This window comes from Myripristis murdjan, chromosome 14 (assembly GCF_902150065.1).
Source record: "Myripristis murdjan chromosome 14, fMyrMur1.1, whole genome shotgun sequence".
Classification (NCBI taxonomy): domain Eukaryota; kingdom Metazoa; phylum Chordata; class Actinopteri; order Holocentriformes; family Holocentridae; genus Myripristis; species Myripristis murdjan.
Genome location: NC_043993.1, coordinates 20,230,389 through 20,242,777, shown reverse-complemented (window position 1 = coordinate 20,242,777; position 12,389 = coordinate 20,230,389). Strand labels below are relative to the sequence as shown.

The following is a 12,389-nucleotide window of genomic DNA, read 5'->3' as shown; positions in this document are numbered from 1 at the left end:
TTCTGAAAACATAAGAAAAAACAACCTTGTAATGCATATTAATAAATATTCTTTATTTAGTAAATTTTGCACATTGCGCTCTTAACATCACACCCAATTTCATTTTATAAATGGATGTTTATTCTCTGTAAAATCTTTATATTTAGAATTTCTGTACACATTTATTGGTACAACCTTGCCACTACATTGAAGTGTCACAGAAGAGAAACAAAATGGAAACAATAAAAAAGTGGAAATAAGACTACTAAAATTTATCCCTAATGTCACAGCTTGCAAAGCTTGATTACCAATTCCACTGTGCTCTTGACCAACAGCCCTAGAAAAGACCCACAACAAACAGCTAGGTTTGGTCAGAGAGAACAATTACAGGTGGGATGATGGGCGAGAAACGTGATGGAGAGTGCGTTTGTGTGTCAGAGCAAACGAGAGTGATGACCAATAGAACGTAAGAATCACATTTACCTCAAACAAAGGAAGGAAAATAGAACAAGACACTAAATTTATGCCAGAACTTCCTCTTTTCTAAAGGTGGCGCAGAAGTGGTCATTGAGTGTTGTCCCCCAGGAGGATTTTCAGAGCAGAGCTAGTTGACACTGGTGGTGGTTAGCCACTCTCCACGGCAGACTGGCTTTCTCTGCTCAGTGGCACGGCAGTAGTTGGTGAATCTGTCCTTCAGGTGCTGTCGGTACTGGTCCCGGTTGTTGTAGAAGGACTTGTTGCTTTCCACAAACGCCTGGATTTCATCCTGTGTCAGACAGTTCTCATCGTCTGAAGTCACTTCAGACTCATCCTGTATAAACAACACAACCACAGCATTGAAACTTAGTTCAGCAGGAGGTGACAGCAATACAAAAAGATGGTAGAAAGGTAAATAAAATTATTAAAATCAATACAAACAATACAAGCTACTAACATCTTTTTTTTCTAGCATAAATTCACTGAATACTTCATGTGTCACTAACCAGAAGCTCTGTGAGACTCGTCATCTTTGCTTCTGAAGGCCCCAGATGGTGGCTGAGGTTCTTTTGATGAACTGCCCACGGTAACCGAAGTGCAATGCTAGCAAATGTATTGCCGCACAAGGAGGAAAAAATCTTTTTGGTTCGGCAAGTTTGTGATGATGTTGGACTGTGGCCCCTTGTGTTCCCGTCTGTCATACAGCATTCGCTTTTTTGTCCCTGTAGAAATATACATAGTTTGATTTACAAATAATAAATGCTGCAGAGTGCGTTCTGCATGTAATTGTCCATCCCCCCTCACCTGATCACTGCATAAGCCCCTGCCCTTTCTTTTCTTTTTATTTTTGCACTTAGTGTTTTCTTCATTGTTAACCCAGCACTCCACACAACTGTCCATGCCATCCTCCTCCTTGTCTTCAGCACAGTGGTGGCCACTTGAGTACTCTACTACAAAAGAAAAAGAAAAACTGTGAGCCAGGAGACTTAGCAAACTGCATGTTCAAAGGCTTGCAAACTGGTTTTAGTTTCAACATGACAAGCCCTTTGTATCTCAGACTGGTCGAACCTGACCTGCTTCATCGTGATTGCAGATTCCCTCGGTGCAGGAAACATCAGAGCCCTCTCGTGAGCTTGTCTCGCTGCCCTCCATACTTGAGGAGTAGCCGCAGTCGCTACCGTTGCTGTGGGGAGACAAATCTGGAAAAGAGGAAAGGTAAAACTGAACGAAACCTACTAACATCCAAACATATTGGAATTGGGAGGGGCTAATCTCACAGTAACTTAAAATGGAAATAAAGTTTTGTTGACTTTAAGTAATGTCTGATGGGCGTCATTACCTTGCTTGGTGCTGTCTGGGCAGCTACATGAAGTGCTTCCACTGGTGGCAATGCCCTCCTCAGAGCCGGCCTCCTCCTCCTCATCCTGGCTGCCACAGACCTTACAAGTGCCCTCCACAGACTCAAGTGAACCCTGCAACACCAAAGTTGAATATAGGCATAAAAACATTACATGGCTGCTTGGATGAACTGCAATCATTTCAGCTGTAGTTTAATTCTGATTATGATTTTAACGGGACTCCCAGACAGAATATAGGGGCAACTTGTTGTCTATGACTTCAACTATTAATCCCTGAGGCAGAAGATTACCTCATCCAGACTTTTCTCCTTGTCCTCTGCCTCCTGTTCAGACATGTCGAAGCCACACTTGTTTTTGCGTCTGTTCTTTCGCTTTTGCCTCTTCTTCTCCTGTTTCAGCTCTTTGGCCCGCTCCTCCTCAGACAGCTCTTCGACAAACTGCTCCAGGCGACTGATGCCCTGCATCTTTTCCACAGCCATCTAGAGGCATGGTGATAGATATATTATAGGAGCACTATAATAAAAGCCCCAAGTCATCTATCAGTCCATACCATTGGTATCATACATTGGCATACATTAGAAGGTACAGTACCTCAAAACTCTTGCGTAGTGCATCAATACCCAAGTAGAACAGCATCTGCCAGGTCTGCTCCTCTGCTCTTAGTTTCTGCCAGATCCTGTGCAGCCGCTCATAGAGATGGATTCCCAAACAGGTGAGCACTTCCTCTTGTGCAATATCAATGGTCTTGGCGTGCCTTTCTCTGCGTCTAGGAAAAAAAAGAAGAAAGAAAGGGGAAAAAAAATACAAGATTACTTAAAACAATTAAGGCATGACAGGGGACGACTGATTGTAAACTGACCTTATCAACGGAGAACATGAGTGCTTGATGCACCTTTTGGCATTTTACTTACTCATAACCTCCTGCAAATTCGGGCTCTGCCCGGCCAAGAAGATGGGCGATGAAGTCAGTTTCACAGCACACATGGACATGGCGTTCGTGGGGGCAACAGCACAATCCCTCGTACAAGGCAGCGCAGTAACCCTTCTCTTTACTGCAGTCCAACTCCCCCACCAGGATGTTGTATGCCCGAAGTACTTTATTCTTACAGTCAGTGCAAAACCTGTAGGCAAACAAGTAATACCAAGTTTGTCCAATTCCTCTTGAATCTCAAACAAAATAAAACAGTAAAACAAATTCTGCTAATCTGGAATCAAGGCTGTGGAAATCACACATTACCTGTGTTTGCGCAAGTATGTCTCCAGTGTTTCTAGGAGACAGGCATTATCAATGACGACCACCTCATCCCTGCATTCCTGAGACATCAGCTCCCACACATCCATCCAGCTTCCCCTGTAAGCAAACTTACAGCTATTAAAATACTGACAAACAACTGAAAGTCCAGCAGTTATGGCCAATCAACTCTACAACAGATCTCTTGCTCTCCAACGTCTCAAAGTCAGTGTGAACCTTAAACCTTCATAAGTGATTAATTAATAACAAAACGTAAACACCTATGTAAAAATATAGCTGTGTAGCTTACTGACACCTCCTGACATGCCTGACTGAGGTTGTTGGATTACAACTATAATACAAAGCCCATTCCCAACTACCAGACTCTGACTTTGAAGTGTGCTACTCTAAGTCCACCTGACCTGATGCCTCGACCATGCAAACCACACACACCTGCACCATGCAAGCACAAGTAGCAGAGACAGATGTGTGGGAATAGTAAAACTGTTAATTAACTGCTACTATGATTAACATGGGCTAGGGTTATTGAAGTTTGACTTTTAATTTAACCATTATACACAGAAATGTGTATAATTTTTTATCGATTCTTGCAGGTCAAGACCTGTTTGACAGTTATTAATATAAGCTCAGAGCAGCATGAAGAAGTTCTTGCAACACACTGTAAAACCAGCTGCAAATAAATATTCATGCTATGTTACCAAAATAGACTTTCCAACTGTAGAGAAAATGTTATTCCGATGCTGTGATCTGATTAAAATTTGAGACTGGCCAAAGTACTGTACGCTCACTTTCACAAGAATGGCGCTCCCTGCGCAATATTAGATTTTATATTCAGATAGGCTTTAGACTGAATCTAATTTAAAATAATCTGACTAACAATATTTGGTTTAATCACCTCTGGCCACCACTATGAAACATTTTTTTGTATAAATTAAAAACAGTACAATGTTGTAAACACCGACAAGCCCTAAATGATAGTTGAAACACCCCATGTTGTTTGAGTAAATAATTTATCACTTAAGTGGTGTGTCATAGGACAGAGGCATAAGTAAACTAGAGCAGGACAAAACAACTTTCCAGACTGAAATTGGTTTGTGCCTCACTCTGACTGTGCAAGGAAAAAAATGTCAAAAGCTACATGCTAATGACAGCACGGAAACAGAAATGTTCTTAGGTTTTATCAAGCAGTGTTATTACATACCCTTTCTCAAACATGTCTTTTCTTATCAAAGTGCAAACCAGACTGTATATCAATGTGCCCCAGACATAAAACCATGACGCCGTCAATCTAAGACTATATTCCACTGTGGTAAGGAAGCTAACGTATAGCTCATGCATTTTTCTGCCCCCTTACACAGTTTACAGCACAACACATCCAACCAGAAAAGTGAAGAACCCTGGAATTATGGCACTGCATAAAAATTCAGTTGCACATCTTACATATGCAAATGACATTTTATATTATTGTGAAATAGGAATAAAAGAAATAAATCATATGTCTGGATTTTCTCTCCTTCTGATTTTTATGTGCAGTTAGTGAATATTTCTTCGGCTGAAGGTCATAAGTGGGGCAGTAGTGGATAAAAAATGTGCTCATTACCACTCAGACTCTGGAGGTTAGAGAACGGGCTGAACTGTTTTCTGAAAGCACAGGCTTTTCTGCCTACCTGCAGGGAGACTCAAACAGTCAAAATGGAAAGAGGATACTACATCTGTTGTCTGCCACTGCTCCTCCAATGACTTTCTGAAAACCTACCACCTTCCCTGTGTCCCCTTCACTAAGGAGTCATAGAAGACAACTTGAAGACACTTCATTTTACATATGACAATAAAAACTACGATAAACTGATGCAGTTTGAAGATGGAAATATAAATAGGTTACTCACCCCAAAGGTTTAGGTTTGTGTGTGTCTAAGGAGTGTAACTGGCATCGCTTGTTCTTTTTACTTTTTGGAATCGCATCAATCATGTCATTCAACTTTGACCTAAAAAATGAACATAGTTATTGTATGTAGTTTCTGTAAGCATCTTACTATTAATACAGGTACAAATTATGTTCAGCTTTTAAGATGCACCTGCTTTTGAATCATTTAATCTTTCAAACAAAAAAAAACAACTTGTTTTATGAAGAAAAAAAGGCCACAAAAATGCCAATTCCACAATCCAGAAAAATATCAGCCCGTAAAAATAATGAACAGATACCAATATTGCTTTATAAAGCCACATCCCTATTTAAATGGAATAACAGTGCAGGCTGTTTTCATTTCTTGTATGTTGTGGCACTTGTCATAACTGGCAGTCATTATCTTAATCAGGAAATTCAGAATTCACATCATTGCTGTAACTGCAGAAGAGTTCAGTATAAAGTATGTGACCATGAACAAGTGTTACCATGTAGGACAGAAACATGCTACACAGATACTGTATGACCGAGTCTCACCCGTGGACGTAGAAAAGGGTGTATAGCTTCTTTACATCTGCCAGACAAGCCTTGGTGACGGACAGCATGCCTGTGGGTTTCACAGTGAGGGGCTCCAGCGCAGGGTTCCCTGACTCCACCAAATGGGAGAAGAGGCGCTCCACACTGCGTCTGCAGCCCACACATGGCACCAACTGGGATAACGCGCTGAACACCTCTCTGGACATCACCATCATGGCAATGTTCAAGTCCTGCTGCTTCAGTTTGGAGTGATACTGAGGCAGAGGAGTGAAACATGTTAGTGCTCAGCTGATGACTCATATGGAGACATGTCTTTCCTCGGGTCATGTTACCAAACAAAGGAAACAAATCTACATATTTGACATTCACAACAAAACCACTCACCTCAGCAAACTGTTTCCACTGTGAGCTGTTAATCTGGTGGCTGTCAAGGTCCATGACACTGTCGGAAAACTCCATCACCAACTGACAAAAAGAGATTGTGGGATGGAGGGGTGGGAGTGGGGTGACATACCGTACATTCAGCACTTACTGTATATTAAAAAAAAAAAAAAAAACGACTCATTCTCATTGCTCCTATAACTGCCATAAATCCCAACAATGTCTGCTACATACAGGATAGCTGTCATACGTATAATCGCGGTCAGCATCACCCTCTTGAGTATTACAGTTATATAATACAACCTGCCCTCTAGGCTGTAATTGCTATATTAAACAACCTGTCATGCCCATAATCACACTAAAGAATGCTCACTCAGGTATTGTTGATACATTACATAAGCTGTCACACACATAATTACAGTAAGGAACACTCTCTCTGGTCTAACCGCCATAAAAATAATGTACATCCCTAGTCAATACAAGAGGTGTGGAAATTTCTCAATTTTTAAGAGGCATTGCGATGCAGACATATAAGATTCTGCATCGATGCAGTGAATGAGCATAATTACACAAAATTATAGCCTAACATGTAATGTTTATGGGCTGAGGTTGGTCACACAGAGACTGGTATTGAAAAGATGCAGCTTTTTACATTACAGGCTGTTGTAATGTTTTTTGAAAACACTGTCTAAATAAAAAGGGAGTTCAGATTCTCTGAGTTAATTGATGAAAAAGCCATGTGCAATAATAAAATTGAGGATGCGCTCCATTGAGATGCATTGTGCAATCAAATCATTGACAGGCGAATCATAATTGAATTGAATCATGAGGCCAGAATAGATTCACACCTCTAGTCAATACATCTCCAGTAAACCAAGTCATCAAGAACACTGCCACCAAAACACTTCGGTCACTGTGCAGTCAAGAGATTTTTCCACACAAAGGCCAAACCAATTATGAAGAATTCCTTTGCAGCACTGACTCTAGCAGGTGGGCAAATCAAAGAACTCACAAAATGCGATGGCATTTTTAATTGGAGTGCACTGTGCCTTTAAGTGTCACGACTGACAATACACAGCATGCTGGAACCTAGTTTATTTGGCAAGACACAAGTTGTTGTTGTTGTTTTTTTTTTTTTTTTTTTAAATCATTGATCTACACCGGGGATAAGCAATGGAGGGGTGACAACCTGCTTTTTCTTTTTTTAAGATTTTTTTTTGGGGGGGGTGGGAGGGAGGGTGGCCTTTCTGCTTAATTTGACACTCACAGTAGAGAGAGACAGGAAAGGCAGAGGAGAGAGTATGACATACAGCAAATGGCCTGAAGTCTAACTGGAACCCAGGACGCTGCGATCAGGACTCAGCCTTTACAAGTGGGGTGTGCTCTTATCCGGTGAGCCAACGGGGCGCCCGGAAAACCTGCTTTTTCAGCCAAACTAACTGATTAGTTGCTCCTCTTTGAATGAAGCTCCAGTAAAATCAGCTGGTGTACTCTTTGGTTGTAATGAAAACCTGCAAACTCTTGGTCCTCCATGGCACAGAGTTGCCAGTCCCTGATCTACACACAGTAACTCCTAACTATAAAAACTGTCTATTTACATTTTAAAAACTAATTATAATAAATTAAAGCTGAAATGGTCTGAGTTGACCCCTTTGGGCTGACACTTAAAAAGACTGAGTTAAAATGCATCCAAATTCTTTTGAATGCTTGTCTAAAGTCACATAAGCACCAAGCAAAGCAAAGGGTTTTCAGTAGCAGGGACTGGATGTAGGAAACAAACTGAAGTGAATACTGAAGCAAATTCTGAGGAGGACCTGCTTCAGGAAACTCGACCTTTACTGTGATATTGATTTATGTTCCAACAGGGAAGTGCCCTTAAGTATACAATCAAATCAACACTGGAATGGCTTCAGAATGACAATGTGACACTGAATGGGTTCCCATTCAGTTTTAATGGAATGTGAACATCAGGGCATCCTATTGGCCCAGTTGGCTAGGCTGCATGGCATGACACTGCAACACCATGGGTTAGAAACCAGAGTCCTTGCTCACAGCCAGTCTTTTCTGTCTCTCCACTGTGAATTCTCCAACAAAAGCAAAAATTCCCCTAAAATCTTTATTAGACAAAGAAATTGATCAACGATGATGACTTCAGTGACTCTCCCAAAGCCCAAATTTGAACCTCACTGAAAATCTGTGGAATAACTTTACATTATCCATTTACAGACCCTCTCCATCACGTCTCTAGCATATCTGTAAGTTAGAATGTGCGAAAATACCAAAATGCAGATGTGACCATTCTGATGCAGAAACATCCAGGAAGAGCTGAAGCAGCAGACTCAATTACGGCCAAAAAAGCTTCAACAAAGCACTGGCACAGAGAGGTGAACAAATCAGGTTTCTAAAACATGTTTTCACTTTGTCATTATGAACACTGGGTATTTATGCAAACGAAAATATCAGTTTAATCCTTTTTGTAGTAATTCTGCAAACACCCCAAAATGCAGAGATAGTCAAGATGGTTGCATACTTTATTTAAGTATTGTTTACAGTCTGACAGTCATTTCACCCCTGTGCAATTGTAAAAGCTTTCCTAAAAATCAGTTCTCACTGTTTCTGTTACTCTATATGTTGTGTAACAACACTGGCAGAATTACAAGGATGTGGCACAAGGTGTTTTGCATGTAACATGGGGATGTTCTGAAATCGTGACACCACTGCACAGGGTCTTGCACACATAATCCACAACCATGTTGGAACACCTGCTGGACTGCTTTATCCAAAAGAAGAGCCCACCTTGACTGTATTTGTCATTAACTCTAGCCCTGCGTTCCAAATCGCATACTTATACTTTTTACTTTTAGTATGTACTGCAGCTGCCCTTACAAAGTATGTAGTTTAGTATGAAATATGCATGCATATGCATACTATTGGGACACACTACATACATTGTCCCTGAAGTCCGCCCCTCTTGCTCACTTCTGCCGCCGTCTGTAGTGGCAAATTTGTATGTTGTTGTCAAAATGCTGGTGCTGTTTCATACTGCACTGTCCTCTGTCATATTTCCGATCTTCTGTCTTCCTGTTGCTTCTGCTGTCACTGAGCGAGTTTTGTGCAATATGTGTGTCTTGTTGTCGTCCGTATGTGGGCGTGGCTTGTACACGCAACTCAGTCAGTGCGACGTAACGTACGCTGCGCATAGGATTGTGGGTCAGAATGGCCCGAGCAGCATGCTGAAATCCATACTGCGAAATCTGACCGGATGTAGTAGAACATCTTGGTACTCTTGGCATACTGCATCTGACATACTATGTATTGGGACATACTAAATCTTTTTTTCTCCTACTAAATAGTATGGTAGTATGAGTATTGGAACGCAGGGTAGCTGTATGTCTAAATAGTGAAGCCTCCAAATGTGTGAAAGAAAGATGCCGTGTGCCTTCTTGCCTCCAACCTTACTATTCTACTGCTGTGTTTGTCCCTGTCTTAACAAAAATATGGTTTGTGTCTTTATTGTTGTATGAGCACTTGCATGCCCCTGCCATGCCAGCAAGTTGACAAATTAGCAAACTTGGTTCTTCAAATGCCAAATGTTAAAGCATGTCACAGGCATGCTTTGTTTTGACAACCCAGTAACTCTGAAAAACTGTACATTATCACTTTGTCACTGTCATGACACCACTGCAAATCAAGTGATGCGGTTTCATTTTCATGCAGCTAACCCCATTTTAAATTTTGAGACATGTTACTTGGCAGTCTTTGCAGACAAGACTTGTCAACACTATATTTACTTTCTATGGTTTGCAGCCGTCTTGGTTAGAAACTCATTTGAAGTTAATGTTGTGTTGTGTTGGGTTTCTCATGGATTGGGAATGTGTACATCACCTATTCAATGGGAGAAGATGTCACTGGTGCTTACCAGACTGGCATTGTGTGTAAAGAGGTTATTAACCAGAGCTTTTATGTTACTATTTATTTTGGAGGAACACAGTGACTTCAGTTAAGAAACCACCATTTGAAAGACAGATCAGTCATTTTACTCCTTGAATATCGATGCGATTGTGTAACTCATTCTGGTATTAATCTGGGGTTGGCAATGCTTGGTCTCCTTAACCCAACTTTTGCTTCTCGTAATCAAACCAGTTAAAATAATCTAAATGGCTATATAATACTTCACCTTGAGGAGGCCTGGTTTAGTTAGCTAGTCCTGCAATCATAAGCCTTGCACTTTTTCCTGGCTGCCATCCGGATAAAGAACATCTTTGCCTGTGGTGACAGTAGTTTAGGATTTAACTGAAATATGCCTACTTACCGTGAGAGTATCATCAATATATAGGGGGATTTGTCTGGCCAGGAATGGGAAGTCCTCTTCGCCGTCTCTGCACACAGCTACCAGTCGCGCCATGTCTCCCAGCTCTGCCTGCACAGACACACCGGCAGCCGGCTGACCAAACCTGACATACGCTGAAGCTTCACCAGGCTAATGCTAACTGGCTTGCAGGTCATTTCGAGCTAGCTACAATATGTCATTGCAATAAAATCAAATTTTTAAACACATTTCTAGACGCTGCAGCTGAGTACCAAATACATCACAGGCTCCAGTCATTCACTAACATTGACAATACCTCATTTTATGACATGGTTGCACTGCAGGTTTTCTTGACCCAAATTCAGCTAGCTAGTAAAACAGTCACGAAAACAAAGGCTTAAGAGGACAACAGTGTGGCATTTTCGGTCAAATGTAGGCAAAGGCTTTTCCTAAAATCCCCTAGTTACAAGGGCAACCATAATCGTGCTAGCTTGTATGTACTAAGTAGGTTAAACCAGCTACCGGCTAGCTAATTAACATCGGCTTGCTACCTTAATTTGCCTAGACAGTTCTCAGCCTTTATTGGAAATCTGTGGCTTGCTACCTTCGTTGTGTCATACTCCCAACATTAACTTGTTAAATATATTTGATATTACAGTGACAGCTATGTTAAAGTGCCGACACAGAACTGCCTATGCACTGTCGACACCAACAAACTTGGCTAAGTTAACAGCTAGCATCGCGGCGCTAAGGCTCCATGGCTGACTGCCGTTTGCTAACGCCAGCGAGCTCGGCTTATATAAAGTTAAACTGCGCTGACTGGCTAGCTTGTTATCCACTGTCACTTACACAAACTCTGGCATTTTGCGTTTAAAAAAAAAAAAAAAAAATGACCATGCCTTCTCAAAGTAATCAAACAAATGAACGACGTTTGTTGACTAAATTGCGCCATTAGTTTTTACTCACCCGTCTTCGAATGTTGTTTTTTTATTAATACAAAAATAAACAAGTGCGACGGAGAGGCTGCGGTGGCGGAATCTTCGTTACTGCCTGACCTTTGCCCGTGTGACGTCAGCATACGTAGCGAGGGGGCGGCTATTATGAACATGGCCTCTAGGGGGCGCCACATGTCTGTATAATCTGTGATACCCTGGGCAAATTGACCTACAGCTCTGCAAAAACTAGACCCCCTGCCCTCTCCCACCCAAGTGCACAAACACCGGCTCAGCTCTGAACATTATATGACATTACATGAACACAACAAACAGTCAAGACTAGTTTCAATACAAAACAGGGCCTATAAACCAAGAACCACTTCTCAAGTCACACGCCAATATATTGATACTAACCTATCACCAGTACAAAGATCTGTAATCATGATTACTGAGCCGGACCTACACATTTGATGTATAGTATATTGATGTGTAGTATACATCTATTAATGTATAATATACATCAAAGCTTCATTGGGGATTGGGGTTGGTGGAAGAATCTCGCCTAAAATGGGAAAACTTGGATGCACTAATTTGAAAATCTTTACTCATACAAATGCAGGAAAATTTCACAGCAGCCAAACATTAATGTTTGCTGTGCAGTAATTGTAGAAAAACAAACACATTAGTTGTCAGTCCTTATCTGAACCGCACAATAAAGGCAGTGAATCTGGAAAAGCTAGAGCAGGCGGCATATGAAGGGAAATACCAAAACACTGCACCTGCAGCGCTGAGACAGGCCTCTCTTGAACCCTGATCAACCGCATCATGATGGTGTAGGTGACTATTCTGCCTTCCAGCTGGCTATGCATGCTATAAATGCTCTGTGTGGAGTTCATGTGTCTCAATGAAATGAGAATTATGCTATTTATTTAGGTTGAGAGTTTGATGTACCAGCTGCATTGATGATGCACTGAAACTACTATTTTGAATGCTAAAATACATCAACTAAATTATAAATCCATAATTTAAAAATAAGAATAACATTATCTTTTAAAAAAAAAAAAAAATGAAGATTTGAGGAATAAACTGGGATGAAAACTGAAAACCCTGACATGATGAGAGCATTGCAAGGACAAAAGAGACAAACAAAAAAGTAAACAATGGATGTAAACAATTACAAACACAGTGGAAGTTTACATGCAGAGGAGTGAACTCTGCAACTGTGTATGAGTACATTCAACCGCAGCATCATCTCACA

General features: G+C 41.1%; 1 protein-coding gene across 2 annotated transcripts; it reads right to left on the bottom strand.

Moving 5' to 3' along the window:
• Positions 1 to 29: 29 nt before the first annotated feature.
• ggnbp2 (gametogenetin binding protein 2) lies at positions 30 to 11,292 on the bottom strand. 2 transcript variants are annotated; one of them, XM_030068852.1, is made up of 14 exons: positions 11,163 to 11,292; positions 10,200 to 10,307; positions 5,891 to 5,971; positions 5,507 to 5,760; positions 4,953 to 5,051; positions 3,052 to 3,165; positions 2,726 to 2,935; positions 2,406 to 2,580; positions 2,105 to 2,293; positions 1,796 to 1,928; positions 1,530 to 1,655; positions 1,261 to 1,406; positions 963 to 1,178; positions 30 to 790 (listed from the first exon to the last, which is right to left on the bottom strand). In XM_030068852.1, the coding sequence occupies exons 2-14, from the start codon at positions 10,290 to 10,292 to the stop codon at positions 584 to 586; spliced, it is 2,043 nt and encodes a 680-aa protein (XP_029924712.1). In that variant the 5' UTR covers positions 10,293 to 10,307; positions 11,163 to 11,292; the 3' UTR covers positions 30 to 583. The 2 variants fall into 2 exon arrangements, with proteins under 2 accessions (XP_029924712.1, XP_029924713.1); XM_030068853.1 differs by having other exon boundaries at positions 1,261 to 1,403.
• Positions 11,293 to 12,389: the final 1,097 nt, after the last annotated feature.